The following is a 24,849-nucleotide window of genomic DNA, read 5'->3' as shown; positions in this document are numbered from 1 at the left end:
CATGTTGACCAGGATGGTCTCGATCTCTTGACCTCGTGATCCACCCGCCTCGGCCTCCCACAGTGCTGGGATTACAGGCTTGAGCCACCATGCCCGGCCCCACAGCCTAATCTTAAGTGAGTTCTCGGGAACTGTGTGTGATACCCAAGGGGAGAGAAATGCCAGTCATCATCAGGAGGTTTGGGGCTACAAGTTACAGAAGCCCACTCAGGCTAACTCATACAAATGGAGGGAGCATCACTGGGACACTGGAGTGACTTCATGGTGCCCAGGGGCATGATCTCTCAAGGGCTGGGCCTGGGAAGCTGGCTTTTCCTCTCTCTCTCTGGATCTGGTCTCTGCTTCTCTTAGGGCATCTTCTTTACTCTTCTGCAATCAGCTTCTTCTGATTCTCCCTGCCTGTGACCAATCCTAAGCTTCCATGTTTACATCCACCCTACTCGAGGGACCATGCCACAGCAGGCGGCTGTCTCCCAATCCCAATTCCAAATTCTTCATGGAGAATCTGATCTGTCCAACTTTGATTGTCCTATCACTGGGACCCAGATCAGAGGTCTGAGGACATATGGGGAGGCCTTGCTACATCCTGGAGAGCACATCCCCATGGAATACAAGCAGAGTGGACACCCCAAATACATCTTTTATACATTGATAGTAATGAACTTGCTTAATGTAAGCAATCCTTTGGCCATGGTTCTGCCTCTAATACCAACCAGAACTTTCAGAATTCTTCAAGTTGCCTATGAGAGTATAGGTAGTGCAATTTTACAAACTCATCCTCCTCTTGAAGGAGAGACCACTTCCTATCTTTGTCCATGGAGATCTGCTGATGTCACTGCAGCACTACATCAATCCCTAGAGCAGTGGAAAGGTGGAAGCTCTAGCCTCTGAGTCTAGGAGAACTTTGGAAAGGTTGTTTTACCCACACCTCTCTTCTTTCATTCCAAAAACAGTTGAGAGGATGTTGTGTTAGGTCCTGTGGGAGAATTAAAATGAGTAAATTATGAATCTGTTGTTTGTTTGTTTGTTTGTTTTTGAGACAGAGTCTCACTCTGTTGCCCAGGCTGGAGTGCAATGTCACAATCTTAACTCACTGCAACCTCCGTCTCCCAGGTTCAAGCAATTCTCTGCCTCAGCCTCCCAAGTAGCTGTGATTACAGGCGCCCGCCACCACACCCAGCTAATTTTTTTTGTATTTTTAGTAAAGACAGGGTTTCACTGTCTTGGCCAGGCTGGTCTTGAACTCCTGACCTCGTGATCCACCTGCCTTGGCCTCCCAAAGTGCTGGGATTACAGGCGTGAGCCACCATGCTCAGCCTGAATCTGTTCTTAAAATGCTTATGATCTAGTACAGGTATCAGTAAATGTGTTCTGTTAAGGGCCAGACAGAAAATATTTTAGGCTTTTTGTGCACAAATGATCTCTTCCCCTGCCCTTTTATTTTCCCTCCTCTCCCGCACTCCTTTTCTCCTCTTCCTTTTTCTCTCTTTCTCCTCTCCTTTGTCTCCTCTGCCTTTTCTTTCTCCTTCTTTACAACTCTTTAAATATATAAAAACCATGTTTAGCTAGCTGGCCAACAAAAACAGGCTGTGGAGCGCTTGGAGCCCATGAGGCATGATATTTCAACCCCAATCTGGTATAAAGCAGGCATATGCTCATACACAGATAACTAAAACCCAGGTGGTTGTACAAAGTGGTGAGAACATATAGTCTAAAGACATCCCTTTAAACCCTGTCTCTTATAAGCTACATGACCTTGGGTAGGCTCCTTATCCTGTAAGGATCTCAGTCTCATCACCTGTACAATGAGAATAGTCACAGACGTACCTCGTGAGATAGATTTAAGGATTAAATGAGATAATACATGTTAAGTGCTTAGCATAGTGCCTGGCACATAGAAAGTACTCGGTAAGCTTTAGCTGTTGTAGTGATTAGGAAGTGTTCTGTGATAAATGATTTAAAAAAAAAAGTGTGATGGGAGTCAGAGGAAGGAGAGGTCTCCTCAACCTGGCCCCTTGGGAAGGCATTGTCATGGGAAAGGTGGCCCTTGAGCTTGGCCCAGTATAGCAGAGGTGGAAGAGAGAGCCTAGGTGAGGAGAGGGCCTCCCCTGGGAGCCACTGAAGGGAGGTACCAGCAAACTCTGAGGGAGGCAGACAAGTCTGTAGATGACAGTCCCATGCGACAATTACAGGGACCTCCTGCATACACAGTCAGGTGGCCCTCAGAGAGATTTTGGCTTCAGAAGCCTCTCTCTCTGAAGGAGCCTGTTCAAAATTTGCCAGTAACTTTGTCTGATAGCATTCACTTAGCTGTGGGCTCCCCTTCAACTCTGAATGTGAGGACATGATATGCAGGAGGATGGACCCTTTACCAAATGCATGAGCTTGGGAGCAGAGGCCACCCCCATTCTGTTCACCACAGCTCCCTGGAATGCCACACCTCTCCCCCATCACCACTAGCTGTGCCACTGCAGTTCAACACTGCCTGGGAAGGAGTGTTTCTCCGTAATGCCCAAACTGCACTGTGTCACCAAAGGCCCTCAGCAGAGGTTCCTAGGCCAGCAAAAGGAAAGACTTTCATTCAGAGGGAGTCAGTCAACCATGGGAGGAAGTGAGGTTCATTACAGAACAATCTAAGATGGAAGGCCACATCTATCTGGTCCCAGTCCCAGGCATATCTCATCTGTAGATATGAAAGATTCCAGACCTCTCATCCTGAGTCTAAAAACTCTGGAATAACTTAGCTAATGATTAACTCATTCTGATTCTATATTCAGCAGTTTTTTGGTGATAATTTGGCTTACCCTGTATATGTGCCTATAAGGAGAGAATGCAAAAGCTAGAGGATGAGTGTAACTAACCCCTATAACTATTGTAAATCTCATTGTAAATTAAATAAATTGGCCTTCAGGTTTATGCATCAGCCTTCATGATCTGGATTAGCATTAGACAGTGTCACTGAACCTAATCATCTTTGGGACACAAAGAGATAAAATTTCTGAGCCTGGACTGGGGTGGGTGCCCCAAGAGGCCTGTGAGGCCTTTCTGGTTCTCATCAGCCCCTTCTGGTACCTTCTGAACTTCTCCATATGTGGGCTGACCCTTGACCCATGCCTACCCACTCAGTCTTTTATGCTTTATAATCTTTCAAATTCACTGCCAAATTTGGTTTATAAACATATATACCAGATGCAAAGTCTTAATCAGTTGTAGAAAAAACTTGTACTATCTCACATACATATTTTCATGCGTGTGATTTTATGTAGCATGAGTTTGACAAATAAATTGTAAGAATGGGCCAAAATTTGCTTAGGTGTTCCCCCCATTTTTTTGACACGAATTCTTGCTCTGTTGCCCAGGCTATAGTACAGTGGCACAATCTTGGCTCACCGCAACCTACACCTCCTTGGGCTCAAGTGATTCTCCTTCCTCAGCCACCTGAGTAGCTGGGATTAAAGGCATGTGCAACCACGCCCAGCTAATCTTTGTATTTTTAGTAGAGAAGGGATTTCACCATGTTGATCAGGCTGGTCTCAAATCTCCTGACCTCAAGGGATCTGCCCGCCTCAGCTTCCCAAAGTGTTCACAGGTGTGAGCCACCAGGCCCAGCCTCAGGTGTTCCCCTTTTGAAAAACCTTCCTCCCACAGATCATTTCTTGGTGACTCTGTCAAAGACTGAAGCACGGGAGCATCTGATGATTCCTCAGACATCTTTAGGAAAATTCATAATGGGCTTGTAAGTGAATTAATACTGGTCTTCAGTTTCTGTTGGAAAATTCACTGTCCTGATATGACTCATATGAAGTTAAAAAGCTTTGCTGGATAATGAAGAAAAAGTTACATTTCTTACTTTTAAGAAATAAATTTGTTAGAGTCACAAAATGTATTACAGACAGGCCTTAGGCAGAAAGCACAAACATGTCTTGATGCTTTGTAACTAATACACAGAAGTCAAGCTTTTGGGTAACGGGGTGGCGTGGGAGAGCTGCAGAATAAAATCAGTGAGGCCACATAGATAGAATCACCACAGTGTGAATATATACTTTACAAATTTTAGCTGAGTAAACTTAACTTCATGTAAGAAACAAATTCACACAAATATAATTCTTAAATGTTTGGAGGCAAGGTAGCCTTAGCATTAAAGGTCGCATACAATGGAAGATTACACTTTTAAAAACAGCTTTAAAATTAGAATGTCCTAAGGGGGATTTTGCAAACAAATGAACCAGGACACAATTTAATTATGATGATATTCAAAATAAGTATAGATAGAAAGAAGCTCCTCTTCAATCACAATGTTTATGTGCATATATATATATATATATATATCTCCTCCAGATTTATTCTTATCTAACCACACAATAATGGGCAGCCTGTTGTTTTCTCATCTCAAAGATCTGTGTCTTCCTTATAAAAAATATTGACATCTTGGCTCAAGAGTTCTGATAAATTAAAAAAAAAAAAACAAACACAAAAATATTGACATCTGATTCTCAGTCCCCTGAGATTCTGATGTAATTAGTCTGAGATTCAGCCTGGGATTTAGAATTTGTAAAACGCTCCCAGATGATCCTAATGCAGCTATTGAAAACTGCTGATACTTACCCTGCCCCAGCAAGATCAGTGGGAGTTGATTTAAGTTTCCATCTGAGGAGAGAACTAGAATTCAGGTCTCTTGGTTTTCAGCCCTTTCTAGATCCTCCTTGAAGGAGAACCTCCTCTTCTACCATCCTGTGGTTTGAGCATTGGAAGCCTTGGCCGCACCTGGTAGCTAGCCCCATCATGCTTTCTCCTGCTCGTGTTATTAATTGAACAGCAATGTCTTCTAATCATATCTTTGACCAACTTACTAGGCTCAGAAAAGGCCTCAGTTCTGGCGCTGCTTTGTGTGACAGAGAGCTGCTTTCTGTGAGATGTGACATTTCGAGGTTCCTTTTAGCTCCGTTCCAGTCAGGAGGGGGGCACCTGGCACCTACCCCAGCATGCACAGAATTGGGAGTCTACATCCAGGCTTGGGCAAAATCCCTAAAAGTTAAAGCTTTGCTGGATAATGAAGGAGAACGTGGAGATTTTCTTTCCACTTGACCTGCTTCTCCAACTCTAATTCCCACTTTTTGAAGCCAACCATAGTACAAAGTTAACTTTGCAATGAGTTGTTTGGGATTACACATGAACCTTTTTATCAGGCTTCCACAAGTTTTTAAACCTGGCTTTGGCCAGAGGCTTTTTATTCTTTCTGGAAAATGTTTGATTATGGAAAATTCAAATTTATACAAATGTAGTGTATAGTGGAATGAACCCTCACCTGCCCATCACCCAGATTCAACAATTACCAGCTAACTCATAATAAATCTTGTTTCTCTGTCCCCCACCTGCTACCCCAGACACACAAGTTAGATCATGTTGACACAAATCCCAGACACCACATCATTCTATCTGTAAAGGATAAGGCCTCTTTCTTTCTTTTTAAAGACAGGGTCTTGCTCTGTTGCTTAAGCTTCAATGCAGTGGCGCAATCACAGCTCACTGCAGCCTCAAACTCCTGGACTTAATCCTCCTACCTCAGCCTCCTGAGTAGCTGGGACTACAGGCATATGCCACCACACCTGGTTAATTATTTTTTGTATAATGGAGTCTTGCTTTGTTGCCCAGGCAGGTCTCCAGCAATCCTTCCACCTCAGCCTCCCAAAGCGCTAGGATTACAAGTGTGAGCCAGCATGCCCGACTTCTGAGTATTTTTAAATATATTTAAACAAAATGAACTTCAAGCTTTTTTTCCCCCAGTCATTTCCTCATAGGGAGATCTCACCCAAAGTGATCAGTGAGGTCTTGCTACCCTCAAGCAGGAGGGAGCAAGCATTTAATAAGGTTGATCTGGGCAGGAGACCATAAGGGGACAGCAGAGAGGAAGCAATGGCATCTGTCCTCAAGAAGCTTAATGTATATTTGGCATTTGTTATATACCAAAGCAATCATAAAACAAGATTGATTATAATTAATTATTAATTTAGGCACTGAGCCTGGATTAATTAATTATTTTAGGCTCTGAGCCTGAGAAGTTAGAAACTTTACCTAGAATAGTCCGGAGCACAGAGTTGCCTGGATCCCTCCCGTTTTTATTCTGATGACAACTGGTCTAGGATATGACTGAGATATGAAGATTTTAAAGTCATCTAGGGTATTTCTGTATGCAACCGAGCTTAAGAATCACTGTCCTAGAACAGTGGTTCCTAAAGCGTGGTCCTAAAAGCATGTAATTCTAATGCATGCTTCAGTTTGAGAACCATCCTAGGGTGTTACAGGAGAAATAAGCAGAATAAGTGGCAGAGGCTTTGTGGAGGAAGGGGCACTCTCATTGGGCAGTGAAAAACAGAGAGGAAAATAAGACATTCTACATGATGTCAGAGGTGATCTGCAGACCAGCAGCATGAGCACACCTAGGAGCTTATTAGAAATGTAGAATCTTTGACTCCATTCCAGACCTGCTGAATGAGGATCTGCATTTTGACAAGATTCCTATGCACATTAGAGTTTGAGACACACTGGTGTAGTAGTATATACTATAAATAGACTTCAGTTATAAAATCAGAGAAAATAAAGCATAGCCTGACTGTGCTAGAAAGGAGACCCTTTCAGCTGGTGTTCTTGGAGCCATTCTAAGGGAAAGAGGCCATATCCCTTTGTATAATGAGAATCAGACCCATGTGAGCTATGTTTGCCTGCATTGAGACCGCATGTAAGTTGAACTATCCCAGCTGGGTGTGGTGGCTCACACCTGTAATCCCAGCACTTTGGGAGGCCGAGGCAGGTGGACCACAAGGTCAGGAGTTTGAGACCAGCTTGGCCAATATGGCGAAACCTCGTCTCTACTAAAAATACAAACATTAGCCAGGCATGGTGGCACATGCCTGTAATCCCAGATACTCAGGAGGCTGAGACAGGAGAACCTCTTGAACCTGGGAGGTGGAGGTTGCAGTGGGCCAAGATCACACCACTGCACTCCAGCCTGAGTGACAGAGCAAGACTCCGTCTCAAAAAAGAAAAGTTGAACTATCCCTTAGTCACACCATCCTATGTGCCTACAGAGCAGAGGTTCAGGTGCAGTCAAATAACCTGGGAGTTTCCATGGCAGGGCCACCCTCCTGGTGGGGTAACCATCCAGGCATTGTTATTTTTATAAATCTCTCCAAGTTATTCTAATGGACAGCCAAGGTTGAAAACCACTGCTATGGATCTTTGGTCCTCCATGTTTCCTTGTTCCATTCAAGGTGAAAATGAGCTAAATTTCTAGCTGTAGCCATTAAAAACACAAAATTAAGTTCCAGGTGGCAGACTTAATGGTTCAATATCCGGATTCCCAAAATAGGTATAGAGGGGACTAGAAAGGTGTCCCTAGTTAAGTGGTCTTGTATTCTGGAATTTCTTAAATTCTCTGGATTCTGAGTGTAGTTCTGGCATTAACTTAAACCTGGAGACAAGTAATTTAGCGTTTCTGCAGGCTGTTCTCATGTGGGTTAGTGCCCTTGTCTGTGTGTGTATGAGGTTAATGTTTGGTGTGCGCCTAACACAGTACAAATAGTTGAAGTCCTGAGAGGTGGAGAGGACTGCTTGTCTTTGCTACCTGCTCTCTGGAGTTAGTAGAGGATGTTTCAAAGAGGAAGCATGCTCTTATCACTCCTTCAGGTGGAGTTATATTTGTATGGGCAGAAGACTGAAGAATGGGATGTCAGGGGAGAGAGCTGCCTGAGAATGTCTGGCCTAGGATGTTTGTGAGACAGTGAAGAGAGGAACTCACCCAAGTGGCCCTGTGCATGGGCCACATCACACCTTTAGGTGGATGGGGTAAGGCCATGGAGTAGCAAAAGAGTCTTTGGGAGCAGGGTGACAATTCAGTTTATCTTGTGTATTATATTTGAGCAAAAAAAAAAAAAAAAAAAAAAGGCAATCTGAATAGGAAGTCAGTCCTCACGGAGAAAGGTTGAGCATCCTCTCAACTAAAACATTTGGACTGGCTGGCACAGTGGCTCATGTCTGTAATCCCAGCACTTTGAGAGGCCGAGGTGGGCAGATCACCTGAGATCAGGAGTTCGAGACCTGCCTGACCAACACGGTAAAACCCCGTCTCTACTAAAAATACACACACACACACACACACACACACACACACAAAATTAACTGGGTCTGGGGGCAGGTTCCTGCCTGTAATCCCAGCTACTCAGGAGGCTGAGACAGGAGAATCACTTGAACCCAGGATGCTGAGGTTGCAGTGAGCGAAAATCGCACCATTGTGCTACAGCCTGGGGGACGAGAGTGAAACTCTGTCTCAAAAACAAACAAACAAACAAAAAATTTGGACTTATCCTTTGGTCTATTCCTTGTAAACTCTTATGTTAATATCCCTTTTAGAAACATCTTACTCTCGACATCACATAGTCTTGGATCTGCCATAATTTAAATGATGTTTCCCAAACATATTTCCCCACGGAAAGGTCAGCTACGACTTGTCTTCCTGGTCTCTGGCTCCAGCCCCCATGTTTTAGTTCTTTACCTCCCAGTCCTTCTCTAATTAAACCTCTCCATCCTGTGTCTGTCTGATCCCCCAGGGTCCCACCAGGTGCCTGGTTAACTTGTCTCAAATAAATGTATGGAATGAAGATGTTAAACATCGATAATGCAAAATATACAGTTACATGAAGAGGAAATCTGACAAAGGAAAAGATGTTCCATCTCACTAGCAATCAGAAAAATGCAAATGTGAGACAATTTTTCAATCACCAAATGGACAAAGGTGAAAAAGAATGAAAATACCAGAGTCTGGGAGACTTTAGGGAAATGGAACATCTCATTGGTAGCAGTGGTCAGTGACACAAGCTTTCTGGAAAACAGTTTGGTAATGTTTGTTATAAATGTAAAAATGTGCAGACATAGCAATTCCACTTCTGAGAGTTTATCCTAAAAAAATTGTTGACCAGGGACCAAGGATGTTCAGACCAGCCTTAATTGATAATAAAGAATAATTAGAAATAATCTAAATGTTGGCCGGGCACGGTGGCTCAAGCCTGTAATCCCAGCACTTTGGGAGGCCGAGGCGGGTGGATCACGAGGTCAAGATATCGAGACCATCCTGGTCAACATGGTGAAACCCCGTCTCTACTAAAAATACAAAAAATTAGCTGGGCATGGTGGTGCGTGCCTGTAATCCCAGCGACTCAGGAGGCTGAGGCAGGAGAATTGCCTGAACCCAGGAGGCGGAGGTTGCGGTGAGCCGAGATCGCGCCATTGCACTCCAGCCTGGGTAACATGAGTGAAACTCCGTCTCAAAAAAAATAAAATAAAATAAAATAAATAAATGTCCACCAATTGAGAACTGTTTCTATCAGTTATGGTATGTTCAGACAGTGGAATACTAGAAAGACTTCAGAATGATGTTAGTACTAATAGACATGAAAAGATGTCCGTTGGATATTATGCCCTTAAGGTCCTTGTGGTGCCATTAATGTAAAGTTAATGCAAGCACGGGCATGTGTGCACGTACGCACAGGGAGATCTAGAATGGCAGTTATCAAAACATCAACCCTTCCTGCTTGGAGGAGCTTTGAACGACTTTACTTTCTTCTTTTATAGTGTTCCTAAAATTTCAAACTTTATTTTTAACTTAATAGCTAACATTAGCAGAGTATATCTTATGTGCTAGTCACTGCTTTAATTCCTGTACACTATTATTATTACTGAAGAAATCAAAGGTGATGAGAGATTAAGTAACTTACCTGAGATTCTCAGCTAGTAAATGATAGAGCTGGTATTCAAAACCTGATAGTGTTGCTTCATAGAGTGCACTCTTAAAAAAAAAAAAAAAAAATTTAGTCAGAGTCTTACTCTGTCACCCAGGCTGGAGTGCAGTGGTGCAATCTCAGCTTGCTACAACCTCTGCCTTCCAGGCTCAAGTGATCCTCCCACCTCAGCCTCCCAAGAAACTGGGACCACAGCTGTATGCCACCATGCCCAGCTAATTTTTTTGTGTTTTTTGGTAGGGTCAGGGTTTCAACATGTTGCCCAGGCTGGTCTCGAACTGCTGAACTCAGGCAATCCACCCACCTGGGCCTCCCAAAGTGCTGGAATCCCAGTCATGGGCCACCTCACCCAGCCTAACAGACTGCACTCTTGCTACATTAATTAGGTTCAATAGAGTGAAAGTCTTAAATCCCACCCCAACAACAATCCTACTCCTCTACTCAAAGTAATCATTGTTTACCATTTGACATGGATCCCTCCAAAACTTTTCTCTAGACACGTGTGCACGCACACACGTGTGTTTTTCTTTTTTATAAAATGGGATGGTAGTGTCCGCCCTGTCAGTATGTAAGATCACTGTCATATTTTTTATTTATCTCTGGTGAATATTCCACAGCATGAACATACAGAATTGATGTAATCATACTTCTACTGAAAACCTGGTCATTTCCAGTTCTTCAGCCTAACAGACAAAGCTTCATCAAGCATTCTCATATACATATTACAGGGTGTGGCAGTGTGATTATATTCCTGTGATCGTTCCCTAGAAACGGAACCACGGGTCAAAAGGCATGCACACTGAATGTTGAAAGAGGCTGCCCACACCAGGAAGTCTGTGTCATTACATGAGATGAGAGGCCACATCCCACGTTTTCACTGACACAGGAAGTTGTTGATCTTTTTAACTGATGCCAGTATAAGAAATGAAGAATGTTATTTCATTTGTAGTAATTTAAAAGTTCGTGATTACTGGTAAAGTTGAGCATATTTTCACATGTGTATTGGCCATCTTCATTTCTTCTCAGAATTGTTTTCTTTCTATTGGATAATTTGAGTTAATTGGATAATCTTATGAATTCAAAGGAGTATTGTTGTATTATAAATAGTAGTCTTTTGATGCTTTCTTGTGTTGCAGATATTTTTCTCAGTACATTACTTTTCTTTGAACTTGATTTATATGTTATTTTACTATACATAAGTTTTCATTTATTTTAGTTTTGGGTAATCAAATCTGTCCATTTTTTTTTTCTTTATGGTTTTATACCTTGTTTAGAAAGTCTTTCTCTACAATATTCTCCAAGAATATAAGAATACTCTCCTATAGTCTCTTCTAGTACATTTGCATTTTTGCTTATAGATTTATTTTTATGTTTAGACTTTAATCCATGAAGAATTTAGTATTGTGTTTGGTGAAAAGTAGAGATTTAACTTTATATTTTTAGGTTGGTTGTCTTTAAACAACTCCTTCATCAAAACCCAAATTTCGTGACTGGGCGTGGTGATTCATGCCTGTAATCCTAGCACTTTGGGAGGCCGAGGTGGGCTGATTGCTTAAGCCCAAGAGTTCAAGACCAGCCTGGGCAACATGAAGAAACCCTGTCTCTACAAAAAATACAAAACTTAGACAGGCATGATGGCATGTGCATGTAGTCCCAGCTACTTGGAAGGCTGAGTAGGTAGATTGCCTGAGCCCAGGTGGTCTAGGTTGCAGTGAGCTGAAATCATGCCACAGCACTCCAACTTGGGTGAGACTCTGTCTCAAAAAAAAAAAAAAAAAAAAAACAACCTGAATTCCCATGGATATACAGGTCTGTTTCTAGACTGTTGTGCCATTGATCCCTTGACTATATCTGGCCTGTAATCACACTGCTTTAATTTAATTATTAAAGCTTCTCCATAAGTTTTTATACGTGCTAAGCCATCCCCATTTCTCTTTGTTTTTGAACTTACCTCAACCATTCTGATACATTTTCTTTATTAAGAGGATCTTTAGAATTAGATAGTCATGGTCCAAAAGTCCTCCCTTGGGATTTCAGTTGTAATAGATTGGAGCTACTCATGCATTTGTGGTTGGTTGACATCTTACAAAGGGGAACTAAGGTCTCCAGCCAGGACTCCTTGCTCCCCTGGCACTTTCTGAGGCCCTTCTTCTTGCACACCTCCACTCCAGCCTATGATTCCAAGGCTTCTAGAAAGGACAGATTCCTACACATCGTTGGTTTAATTTCTTTCCTCCCCTGGGTGGCCTGTGGATTTTTACATGAACTTTCAGAGGGAAAAGAGTGAAAAACATGCAAACCTCAGAGTTGCAGGGAAAGTCAGAGAGAAATACTTTTTGTCAGGGAACGTTTTTTCTGCTCCTGGCAAACCACACTGAACACTCATGTGTGAACAGCCTGGGGTAATCAGGTTCCAGCTGAGGCTTTTTTAAAAAAACAGCTTTATTGTTCTAGAATAACTTAAAATTCTCTCATTGTAAGTGTACTGGTAAATGATTTTTAGTAAATGTATGGAATTATGCAATCGTCACCATAATCCAATTTTAGAATATTTCCATCACTCCCAGAAGACCCCTTGTGCCCTTGTATAGTTGTTCTCTGGATGCCACTTTGTCCTTAACATGACAGCATCAGAAGTGGGGGACAAATGATGGCATTCCCAAGAGATCCTCTGCCTGTGAGTCTAGGACCAACACCGTAACCACATACATAGCACGACCTCACATGATACCACTCTCTTGGGGAGACCCAGGTGGGGCCTCCTCCTGAGGGCCCTGGTCACACTGAGTCCCATCCTTACCCTTCCAGGTGGATAAAGTTTGAAGAAAAGGTAGAGGAAGGCGGCGAACGCTGGAGCAAGCCCCACGTGTCCACACTCTCCCTGCACAGCCTCTTCGAGCTCCGTACCTGCCTGCAGACGGGGACGGTGCTGCTGGATTTGGACAGTGGCTCCTTACCACAGATCATAGGTGAGGCAGGGGCCACTGTGTGCATCTCTCCTGTGGTCCCTTGCAAACCAGGGCAGCTCCCCTGACCTCATGCCTGCCTTCGAGCCTGTGTGACTGGCCCATCTCTGACACCTGACTCTGCAGAGAACAGCTTTGACTCTGTTGCTCCCAGGGCAGGATCAAAGCTGCCCCAAGTTTCAGTTCCACACAGACCTCCAGCAGAGAGGCAAAGACCATCCTCCAAAATGCTATCCAGAAATGTAGCAAAAGGGGAGAGGGCATGGTCAGAGACACCTTTTGCCATGACAACCTGTTTCTTTTTAGGGTAAAATGGGTCATTATTCATCTTTAGGAAATTAGCTATCATTTAGTGGTGTGTCAAAGGGAGGAGGTAGCTTGCCTTAACACCCCTAAAAATTTTTGTCAGTTTTGTTCCAGCACATTGGGTTTTTCCAGAAGTATTTTACCCAAAATGCTTTTCTAAAAAGAATTCATTTTAGGACTAAACCCATTGAACACAATACCTTTATGCTTCCTGGGAAAATTTCATATGGACTGTTTATTTCACTTTTCATAAGAACATTGACAGAGCAGAGTCTTACATACATACACACACACACAGACATGCACGTGCCCTTGAACAGGAGGCCAAGAGTTGGTGATGTGCCCAGTTTTCCACAATTAGTGGCAAAGCCAGAAGTATTTCCACACACCCGCTGACACCTCCAGCTCACATTTAATCCCACTCATAACAGGTGAAACTGAAACACCCTGAGGCTGTTCTGTCCACAGGGACGAAGTGTATTTGTTTTCCATGCAGATGATGTCATTGAGAAGCAGATTGAGGATGGTCTCCTGCGGCCAGAGCTCCGGGAGAGGGTCAGTTACGTCCTCCTGAGGAGGCACCGTCACCAAACCAAGAAACCCATCCACCGCTCCTTAGTCGACATTGGGAAGTCAGTCTCCACCACAAGTGAGTTGGGGCTTACGCTGGTGGGCATGGGACATGCAGGGCCAAGTATCAGGCCCTGGTATCCAGGTGAGCCCACTTTAGGGGCTGGAAGTTTCTGGAGAAATTCTGATGTTTGCAGGATCCCTCAGCCTCCTTCACTGGCAGGCCTGCAGGGATCCCAGCCACACTCCCATGTTGTTCCCACCACCAGAGCAGAACACTTTCTAGGAAGAGAGTTGGTTCTTAGCCAGGGCTGCACATTGTAAATCACTTTGGGGCTTGAGACGTGTCCTAATGCCTTGGCCCCATCCTGGAGAGTTGGAGTCAGTTGGTCTGGGGTATGGCCTAGGAAAAGAGAGAGAGGTTAGAACATACCCCAGGTGATTCCCATGTCACACAGCATTGGGAAATGCTGGTAGAGATGGCTTGCTTATGCAAAAGACCCAGAAGTTTCACATTAAACCCCCTGGAGAGGTCAAGAGCCTCAGCAGAAAATGGAACACAACAGGGTGGTAGAAGGGGCTGGGCTTATCTCAAGAGTGCCAGGGCTTGTAGACCGGGTGGCTGATGTCACTCTGATTAACAGGACCTGGGACCATTCAGAGAGGGTGGATTGTTCCATGCACACATCTGAAATATCCAACACTCCACTATCCTATTTGAGCCTAGATGCCCAGAGACATTAGCCCTGCTGAGCCTGTCAGACAAACACAGTAACCAGAGCTAAGTTGCTAAATTAAAAACACTGAGGAACCTCTTTAAATAAATTACTTTAAAATGGGAAGTGACCTGGGCATGGTGGCGTACACCTGTAATCCCAGCACTTTGAGAGTCCAAGGTGGGCGGATTGCTTGAGCTCAGGAGTTTGCGACCAGCCTGGGCAACATGGCATACACCCAATCTCTACAAGAAATACATAAATTCTATGGTTTAACCCCATCTCTACAAAACCCCATGGCATAAACCCCGCCTCTTCAAAAAATTAGCCAGGCGTGGTGCCACACACCTGTAGTCTCAGCTAATCAGGAGGCTGAAGGGGGAGGATCACTTGAACCCAGGAGACAGAGGTTGCAGTGAGCTGAGATCATGCCATAGCACTCCAGCCTGGGTAAGAGAGCAAGACCTTGTCTCAAAAAATCCCCCAATAAACAATGGGAAGTGTTTAACATCCCATAAAAACAATAGATACATACTCAGCACTTACCACATTCTGGGCACTATTCTGAGTGCTCTTCCTGTTTTAACTCACTTCATCCTCACAAAAACACTGTGGTGTGTAGGTACGGTTCTTGTCTCCATTTTACAGATGAGACGCCTGAGGCACAGAGAGTTTAAGTAGCTTGCCTAAGGTCACACAGCCAGTAAGTGGTAGAATCAGGGATGAACCCAAGCAGTCTATTACACCTTGTACCCATGTAATCAATTGTGTATCTATCTCACTTTCAACAGTACAGATATTCTCTCTGTAATCTTGTTTTGTTTTTGTTTTTGTTTTTTTGAAATGGAGTCTCACTCTGTCATCCGGGATGGAGTGCAGTGGCACAATCTTGGCTCACTGCATTTTCTGCCTCCTGGATTCAAGAGATTCTCCTGCCTCAGCCACCCAAATAGCTGGGACTACAGGTGCCTGCCACCACACCTGGCTAATTTTTGTATTTTTAGTAGAAACAGGGTTTCACCATGTTGGCCAGGCTGATCTTGAACTCCTGACCTCAGGTGATCCACCCGCCTCAGCCTCCCAAAGTGCTGGAATTACAGGCATGAGCCACTGCGTCCAATCTGTAATCTTGTTCAGACTATTGACTTGCTTAAATGAAAAAAAAAAAAAATTCTTCCTGGAAGGGGAAGAGACATGTCTCATAGCCCAGTTTTATTTAGTTAAAGTGAACTAACCTGAGAGGCTTTGCTATACCAGCAAGGCTGTTGAAGCCAAGTCCGTTCTGATTCTCCTCTCAGATCGCAGTCCTGGCCGGAGCCTTGGTGCTGGCCCGAGTCTACACCACTCCACGGAGGACCTACGGATGCAGCAGAGTGCAAATTATGGACGTCTGTGTGAGTGTGTGCTCCGCTGCTCTGTGGCAGCTTTGTTTAGGCTGTGGCAGCTGTGACATGGCCACATTGCCATAGGTGGGGGAGACAAAGCCCAGGATCTGCCAAGAATTCTCAGGGCGTGGATCAGGAGAAGCCTAACTTTCACTCTAAACCCGGGCTGCTGTCAGGGCCTCATTTACTACTTAGTATTCAAGTCATTCCTCTGAAAAATGAGGCTCTCAGTCACATCCTGATGTAATCAATACCCACTCCCATGTTCTAGGCATTTTTATCTCAGTTTGTATCCTCATCTTCACCAAACTGACATTAACCCTGTTTTTTGGTGAAAAGCTTTCCTGGAAACGGAATTTAAAAAAAAAAAAAAAAGCAAGGTCCTTTCCTTCAGTTCAGTCAGGCAGCATTCCCATCACTGGGTGGCAGTCTCGTACCACCACATGGAGAAGAAATGTGGGCAGAGTCATGGCCCCTTTTTGCTGGGAATGGATGGTGTGGGGGGGTGGTTTGAGGTGAGAGGTCACAGACAGGCTTTTTACGCAGCTTATCAGGGATACACAGACAGGCAAGCTGGAGGAAAGAAAGGAGCCAACTTAGAAAATGAAGAGAAAAAGAAAAAGCAGTGAAGGACTATTTTCCTTCTGGTATTTTTGCTAAAATGCCAAGATGTTAACAAGTGCAGCCCAGTGCTGTGCCCCGTCCATGCCCGAGGAGTGACTTGGGGGGCAGTGCAGCCCCTGCCCGTGGCCTTGGCCATAGCAGGTGTTTGCTGCAGTCTTCTCTCTCTGTCTTGATGGCCCAAGTCCACTTAGTCTCCCTTGGCCTGGTTATTCCACATAAGGATGCCCAGTGAATGTTCAGTGGGTAGACAGTGGCTTCGGGAAGACCTCCCACTCAGTTGTCATTGTATATGAGGTCACCTCCCTACCAACACTGCTTAAGGGTAGGAACCACTGGGACAAGAGGCATGAGTGGATGGTTACAGCTTTGTGTGAACCAGGTCATATTCAAGGTGGTCACCCACCCTGAGGTGGCCCAACATGCAGAACACAGGGCACAGGGGAAGGATTGGAGAAGAGGAGATGCTGACTGAGTCTTGGAGCATAAACAGAAGTTTTCCAGGAGCAAGGAGGAGGAAGAGGGGGTTCTAAACAAAGGAAACAAATAGCAAGTTGCGGGAGGGAAGAGAAGGAGCTGGAGGTAAAGAACATCAGTTCAGTTTATAGGAAGTGCAGGAGTTAAGCGGAAGAGAAGGTCAAAGCAAAGAGGGCCTTGTACACCCAGCAAAAGAACCCAGATTCTAGTGGGGCACGGTGGCTCACTCCTGTAATCCCAGCACTTTGGGAGACCAAGGCGGGCAGATCACCTGAGGTCAAGAGTTCGAGATCAGCCTGACCAACATGGAGAAACCCCATCTCTACTAAAAATACAAAATTAGCTGGGTGTGGTGGAGCATGCCTGTAATCCCAGCTACTTGGGAGGCTAAGGCAGGAGAGTCGCTTGAACATGGGAGGTACAAGTTGTGGTGAGCCCAGATCATGCCATTGCACTCCAGCCTAGGCAACAAGAGCGAAACTCGGTCTCAAAAAAGAAAAACCCCAAAACAAAACAAGAAAACCCGGATCTTATTCTGAAGGTAATGGGAAGCTTGAAGCAGGAGCATGCCGTAATCAGATTTCTGTCCCAGTAGGAATAAACTAGAAGGGGCAAGACTGGAAGGCAGAGACTGAGCCTACATTCAAGAATGGAAAGGAAGGGACAGAGGTAGAATTGAAGGGCTGGTGGGAAGTAGGAGGTGAGGAAGAGGGAGGGTCCAAGGCTGCTCCTAGATTTCTGTCTGAAGGGCTGGTGGATGGGAGGGAGGGGCATTGAGTGGAATGTGTCTGTGAGGGGAGTGATTTGGTGGAAGATAAAGAGTTGTGTTTGAGGTGCCAGAGGGGGCTGCTCCAAGGCGTCTGCAACTCAGAAGAGGGGTCAGACTAAAGATCCATCCTTGGCATCCTCAGTCCAGATGGGTGTTGGAAATAATAGGAGTGGGGGTAATTGACCAGCGGAGAGGCTGAGGCACCCAGAGGGGATGAGAGCAAAGACAAGACCCCAGGAGGCCCAAGCAAGAGAGGATCCTGGGACAGAAATGAGAGGAGGAGAGCTGAGAGGAGCCACGTTCCGGACACCAGGAGTGGCACAGGCCAATAGCCGAGACACGATAGGTCTGAGGGTATCCACCAGATCGGGCTAGTGGGAGAAGAGAGCTGACTTTCTCCCCCTTAACAGAGGAAGGAACTATTGGGCAGTCCAAATAATTGACTATCACTGTTCTCATGGGGAGGCCACCTTCCTTCCCTCTGTCAGCCTAAATCACCAGCCCATCTTTAAAGATTCTTACTGGCCATGGAGGACAGAGGTGAAACTGCTCTCCTCTCCAGCAAATTCCAAGCTTAGTGACACATGGCCCCTCATCTAATAATGCATCTGTTGTCCCTCCCCCTATCCAGGACTGGTACAGAGCCAGACCCAGAGTAGATAGCCTGGCGACGTCCAAGAAGGTGGAGTTGAAGAGTAGAGACTAGAGTGCGGTAGATTGAGGAGGGAGAAGGAAACAGTGGAACCTGGAGTCTGACACCTCTTTCAGGAAAGCCACTAAATGGAAGGAAAGTGAGAGGATGCTAGCTTAAGGGAGCTGCAGGATTAAGGGGGAAAGGACTTGCTTTGGTTGTGAACATGGGAGAGGCATGAGTAGGGGCCATAGCAAAGGGACCTGTGAGAGCCTGGCTTCCCCTGATGGATCTTCCTTTCCTTCTCTCCTAGGTCATGCCCAGAGCAGAAGCATGAATGACATTTCTCTCACCCCAAACACAGACCAGGTAGTAAAATCCCTGCATTTGGCTGCAATGGAGGGCCAGGGCAGGAGGAAGTCTTTGGTTTCAGGGGCAGGGATCCCCTATGGGCAGAATTCTACTCCTACGAAGGAAGGGAGTTCCAGGAAGGTCCCCGGTGGGGACCCTGGGCCACCTGGGGGACTCTGCCAAGCCCAGCAGTCAGGGACTGATTGAATCCCAGGTGCTGGCTCTATGGCAGGTCCTCAGGCTGTGGGACAGAGAACATGATCAAATGAGGTGCCAGCTGTCCTTGAGCTCGGCATTTGTTGAAGAGAAAAGACCAGCACACATGACTTCATCTCCCCTGTGACCCACAGGCAACTTTAATGATGGGATAGGGATTGGGGCTGGCAGAGAGACAGAAAAGAGTCTCCCTGTGAGGAGAACAGTGGTAGTTAATTGCTTAGACTGCCAATAGTGCATCTTCCTGTGGTCTCCCACGAGCTGGACTGAAACTTCCTTGATGAGATCAGAATCCTACAAACAGCTTGGGTCCAGTTCTAAGTCCCACAGCCCCAGAATCCTGTGACTGTGCCCCTTGGGGAAGGCCAGAGGAGGCCCCCTCAATTCCAACTCCTGCACACCTCAAGGACAGGAGGTCCCATGGTCCCGTTGTCTGTCTCCACAAAAGTAGGAAGAAAAATGACAAAGGAAACCTGAAACTTGGCCAGGAGCCTTCAGGAGCTTGGGTGGACCTGCAAGCCTTCCAGGCACCCCTAAGTTTGGTGGAAGGCAAAAACAAAGTGAGCCCCTCATGTCAGTGTCCTGGGCAAAAATAAACTAAACAATAACAAAATCAACCAACATTTAAAGTCCACACTGCATGCGCTACACTGTGCCAGGCATTTTCTGTGAATCACAAAGATACTGTTTTCATTCCCATTTTACTCATGAGAGCACACTGAGGCTTACATCAGTTAAATAACATGCGCAAGTCTATAGAGCTGAAAGGCAGAACTTTGATTTGACCTAGGTAGTCTAACTCCTAGAGCTCTTAATTTTGGAGTAATTTAGGAACTACTTAGTATTCTGGAACATTATTTGGAGAGGAAAACCGCTTTTAGTCATGCACACAGACAGTGGAACTGTAATAAGAAAGCATTTCCTAGTAAAAGTTTTTCATAACCATTTTAATGAATGTGTGAGTGGTAATAACAACACTAGCTGTCACTTTCAGCAGTCAGTGCTTCCTTGATTTAGGGATTGGAACCCACCATCTAGCACCAGCGTCTAGTTCTCCTCGCTGATCCCTGATGCTGCAAATACTGAGAAGCAGCATCAGTGGTCTATGCCAGTGGGCGTTCTTTAGCAAGCCCAGAGGCATTTGCTCTGCAGGCTCTTTCTTCATCATTGGTTTATACAAAACTAAACTCCATGCTTGCCCTGAGTCGGCAGATTCCCAGTGAACAGAGAGTAGATTCAGACAGTATCATTGTGCTGCAGTGACTCCAAGGGTTCAGGAAGTGGAGTCAGCAGGGCCCTGGTTATACACACCCATGTCCAGGCTGTGGGCAAGCCAGGGTTGGTTGGAACACTAGCATGCTCCTATTTCTGGGATGCCACAACCCTGGCCTCCTTACCAAACAGGTCACAATGTGTAAGGAAGGACCAAGTCCCTGGTTCAGTTTCTCTTCTCTCCTGGATTACAAGTGGGTTGGTTTGATGGCCAGGTGTTATGGCTCACATCTGTAATCCCAGCACTTTGGGAGGCTGAGGCAGATGGATCACTTGAGGCCAGGAGTTCCAGACCAGCCTGGCCAACAGAGACCCCCTGTTTCAACCAAAAATACAAAAATTAGCTGGACGTGATGGCATGTGCCTGTAGTCCCAGCTACTTGGGAGACTGAGGCTGGAGAAGCGCTTGAACCTGGGAGGAGGAGGTTGCAGTGAGCCGAGATCATGCCACTGCACTCCAGCCTGGGTGACAGAGCAAGACTCTTGTCTCAAAACAAAACAAAACAAAACAAAACAAAACACAAGTGGGTTTGTTGGGACACCCTGAAGCATTGCTGCTTCCAAAGCCTCATTCTCCAGGCTGCTGCTGCTTAGCCCGCTTCTCCTCCCCTGCCCTGGATCCCCTCCCTGCCTGATGCTCAGAGACGGTGGCTGCCCTGGTACACCCAGCTCTCCACCCTGAAGAATGCTGCTTATTAATCAACTGACCATGCCTGAGACAAAGGGACTTTTTGAGTCTCAGGGACTCTGGTGTTCCTGTCAATTCCTGCTTTTTCTCACTATGTTAGGATCCTTGAGGCTGCTGATGGTTGCCTGGGTGGTTGTGGAGGGTTTTTTTTCTGATTGGATTTAAAAGATTATAAGGATGCAGGCCTTGCTCGTACTGGTAGGCCACCCAGCCCAGTGTGTATCATGCCCCCACATAAGTCAGATCAGGAAACAGCTGTGGGCGTAAAAGGGCAGGACCTGTTGGCCATATCCATGCCCACAGCTGACCCCTCCACAGGGATGGGAAGAGACACAAGGAAGCTGTGTCTTCACTGAGCCTGTGAGAAACAGACAGGTCTGTGCCCATAGGAAAGACTCCAGCAGAGGGGAGATTGGTGGGAAAATTGTGATGTTTGCAGGTGTTTTCTTTAGAGCTGTCCTCTACACCAGGCTCTTTCCTGTTGTTTCAGCCACCGTGGACGGCACTCAGCCCTGCCACCACCGCAACTGCTCCCCCTCTGTCTTCTGACAAAATTATCTCTGTCTCTTGTCTATCCATGCCCTTGCTGCCCAGAGGGAAAGCAATCTGAAAAAGGAATTCATTCTAAGATGTTAAGGACTAAGAAGAGCTCAAAAGTAATCATCCCTGGGGTATTTTCAGCGTAAAAAAGGACTCAGGAAGAATGAAGTTATAAACACAGAGAGTGGGAACACATTTGAGCGGAGGGCTTGTCTCCAGTACCTCTCACATCAGACCCCACTGGCTCTGCCTGTATGACCTAACTCCCCTGAAGAGATACTAGCCAGAGGGACTGGAGAGAGGCTACCTTGATAGTCTCCACTGGAAAATCCCAGAAGTTATGAATTTCCTGGGAGGTCCCCTGGGGGTAACTTGGGGGCATGGAAATCTCCCAGACTTTGAGACTGATCCAGGAATTCCTGTGAGCCAGGAAGCTGGTGGCAAAGGGAAAACAAGGCCTGTCTACTTTGACTGTCAGAACAGGCCTCCTCCTCCTCACAGCCACCAAAAGTGGAGGTGGAGAGGGGGGGTCTGGGTGGCTGGAGTAGAGGCGCTGACACTCCCTTCTGCTCAGCCTGGAAGAGGCCATCCAGTGAGGCCTGATGTCTGGCAAGCCTGGGGCTCTTCTCAGACCCCTCAACCCACAACTCAGTGGAACAGTTTTCATCCATCAAGGAATATCTTAGGGCCAAGTCATTGCCGGATCCTTCCCATCTACAAAGCTTAATGGTGCCTGGGGTTAACCTACATTCAGTCTTCCCATCTGCAGAATTGGGAGAGTACTTGGTTATTCTTTCAGTCTATTGGCAACATTGGGAGAATTTTTTCAAGTTAGACCTGAAAGCAGTCTGAAGGAGAGTGAGGGAGTGAGAGCAGGTGGGAGTCTCCATGGCTATCTTGTTTTCCCTCCCTGTCCAGCGGAAAAACAAATTCATGAAGAAGATCCCCAAAGACTCGGAAGCCTCCAACGTGCTCGTGGGCGAGGTAGACTTCCTAGACCAGCCATTCATCGCGTTCGTGCGCCTCATCCAGTCAGCCATGCTGGGAGGAGTAACAGAGGTGCCTGTCCCCACCAGGTGAGAGCCATTGAAACCTGTCCCCATGCCACCCTCAGGGAGCCAGCTGTCCATGCAGTCAGCAAGCAGTGCTGTTGATTGTTAGTGCTCTTGGAGACACCTCTAAGTGTGGAGGTTGCTGGGAAGGGATACCTTCTAACTAGGGAAGAGTTTTAGAGTTTACTAAAAATCATAAAAGAGTAGGTAACAACTGGGAGAGAAGTTGTCAGGTGGGCGTTGGCAGCAAGACAAAGGTGAGGATGCTCAAGGGGGAGCCTAAGGGAGGGGAAGAGGAAATCTTCCTCCAAAGCAAACATGGGGTTCCACAGAGGGAAATAAAAAAGTTTTGTTTTTTTTTACTGCATGAGCAGTGGCTTATGCCTCTAATCCCAGCATTTTGGGAGGCCAAGGCGAGTGAATTGCTCAAGCTCAAGAATTGGAGGCTAGCCTGGGCAGCACGGTGAAACCCTGTATCTACGAAAAATATGAAAAATTGGCTGGGCATGGTGTTGCATGCCCATAGTCCCAGCTATTCAGGAGGCTGAGGTGGGAGGATCACTTGAGCCCAGGAGGTGGAGGTTGCAGTAAGCCAAGATTGCGCCACTACACTCCAGCCTGGATGATGGAGTGAGACCCTATCACACACACACACACAAAAGTTAAGAATGGATATTGTTTGGGGCCAAAACACTCTCTTCACCTGCTTATATTTTTTCTTCTCACTTGTATGCTCCTCTTCCTTCATCTTGTCTGTCTCCTCCCCCGTCTTCTTTGCAGATTTCTGTTTATACTGCTGGGACCTTCTGGGAGAGCAAAATCCTACAATGAAATTGGCCGTGCCATTGCAACCCTCATGGTAGATGATGTAAGTGGTAACCAGAAGCTTGTACTCCTGAATTTTATGCCTCCTGCACCAATCACTCCACCTTCATTCATTAACTTATCCAGCCAGCACATTGGAATACCTACTGTGTACCAGGCACTACGTAGGATGCTAAAGATGAAGAGAATCGGGGAATAGTCATTGTCCTTTAGGAGAACCAATCAAGTGTGAGGGACAAATTGATACTTATAAAACCAACCATGTGCTAGCTGTCCAGGGGGTCAAGGAGGGCTTCACAGATGAAGGGGCTTTAAAGCTAAGAAGGAGCAGGAGGAAGGTAGACGCAGCACCAGGCTACGAGGCAAACGTTCTAGACAAAGGAAATGAATGGGTCAGGCTCAGAGAAGCTGGATGGAGGTGGTTTGATGTAGGCTCAGTGTAAGAGCTTCAAGAGAAGGAGGTGGCACTGGAGAGGTGAGCCAGAGACTGCACAGAGCCTGTAAGCAGAGCTGAGTCATACTGTGTCCCCAGAGTGATGGGGAGCCTAGAGGACTTTAACTCTTGCCGTTTGTGCCAAAAATACTCACTGGCGGCACTTGTGCCTGCAGCCTTTATCCCGGGATAACTTTTTCCCACAAAATGTCTCACTTTTATTATTATTTTCACATCGCTCCAGTATGTTGACTTTAGAAGCAAAAGACATCATTCTACTTATAGCATTCTGTTTTTAGTTGTGGTATTTCCATTTACAAAGTACGGTAATTCTCAATGACTGAAAATATCAAGTCCTAGAAAACTAGCTTTCCTATGAGTGATGGTAACATCATTCTCAAACAGTTGTTAGCCTAAGATTCATTTGATGAATCCACTGTTTCCAAAATAGATGATTCTGATTATTCCAATGATTTTGATGTTAGTTCTGTTTAGAAATAACGCCAAGAATAGTTTTTATGTTTCATTTTCACAATGAAAGTCAGATTTGCTTTGGCCTCAGAGTGTTTTCATGTAAAATTAAATGACCACTGGCAGTGAGCTGCACTTTTCTTTTCCTAAATGGGAAAAGGGTTAAACATGAGCATAGCCCCATGGAATCTGCAAGTCAGAAAGCACACTCGAGACAGTGTGAACAATGCAGGCTGACCCTCCAAGGGTGAAGGGCTAGGAGTAAAAATTGGAAGTAAAATATCTGAGCTCTTTGGATTGGGCCCTACAGAGGTTTTCTAATGTGTGTGCTGTGTGAAAAACTGAAAACAGAAAGGTTAAGTAACTTGACCAAAGTCCTGCAAGCAAGAATATGGAGACCTGGCCTTCAGATCCAAGACAGGCTATCTTCCCCCAGTGCCTGCTGTGTCCCGTTGTGCCATATTTTACCAGTGTGCTATGGTTCCCTCCCAAAAACTGAGTGAGTTGGCAGTGGGAGATGTGGTTCGGTGATTTCTCTAAAAACTAGATGTGGTGTGCTCCTGGGCACGTCACAAAGAGACCTGACCTTTTTTTCTCCCTCCTCTCTCCTTGCCAGCTCTTCAGTGACGTGGCCTACAAAGCCCGCAATCGGGAAGATCTGATCGCAGGAATTGATGAATTTCTGGATGAGGTCATCGTCCTTCCTCCTGGAGAATGGGACCCAAATATCCGAATTGAGCCCCCCAAGAAGGTGCCCTCTGCTGACAAG

General features: G+C 45.7%; 1 protein-coding gene across 9 annotated transcripts in view; it reads left to right on the top strand.

Annotated features, from left to right (window-relative positions):
* Positions 1 to 24,849, top strand: part of SLC4A5 (solute carrier family 4 member 5) — a 136,674-nt gene that overhangs the window by 73,577 nt on the left and 38,248 nt on the right. For 8 of the 9 annotated variants that reach the window (XM_037731420.1, XM_037731418.1, XM_037731416.1 and 5 more), the window contains 7 exons: positions 12,600 to 12,760; positions 13,560 to 13,712; positions 15,648 to 15,743; positions 18,546 to 18,601; positions 22,218 to 22,375; positions 23,132 to 23,219; positions 24,697 to 24,849. In XM_037731420.1, the coding sequence (XP_037587348.1) occupies positions 12,600 to 12,760; positions 13,560 to 13,712; positions 15,648 to 15,743; positions 18,546 to 18,601; positions 22,218 to 22,375; positions 23,132 to 23,219; positions 24,697 to 24,849 (865 nt within the window). Of the gene's footprint in view, positions 1 to 3,648; positions 3,737 to 12,599; positions 12,761 to 13,559; positions 13,713 to 15,647; positions 15,744 to 18,545; positions 18,602 to 22,217; positions 22,376 to 23,131; positions 23,220 to 24,696 lie in introns of all 9 variants that reach the window. The other variant, XM_037731423.1, reaches the window with a different exon arrangement.

This window comes from Cebus imitator, unplaced genomic scaffold (assembly GCF_001604975.1).
Source record: "Cebus imitator isolate Cc_AM_T3 unplaced genomic scaffold, Cebus_imitator-1.0 Scaffold399, whole genome shotgun sequence".
NCBI lineage: Eukaryota > Metazoa > Chordata > Mammalia > Primates > Cebidae > Cebus > Cebus imitator.
Note: the sequence above shows the minus strand (reverse complement) of the source record. Positions and strands in the feature narration are given on the sequence as shown.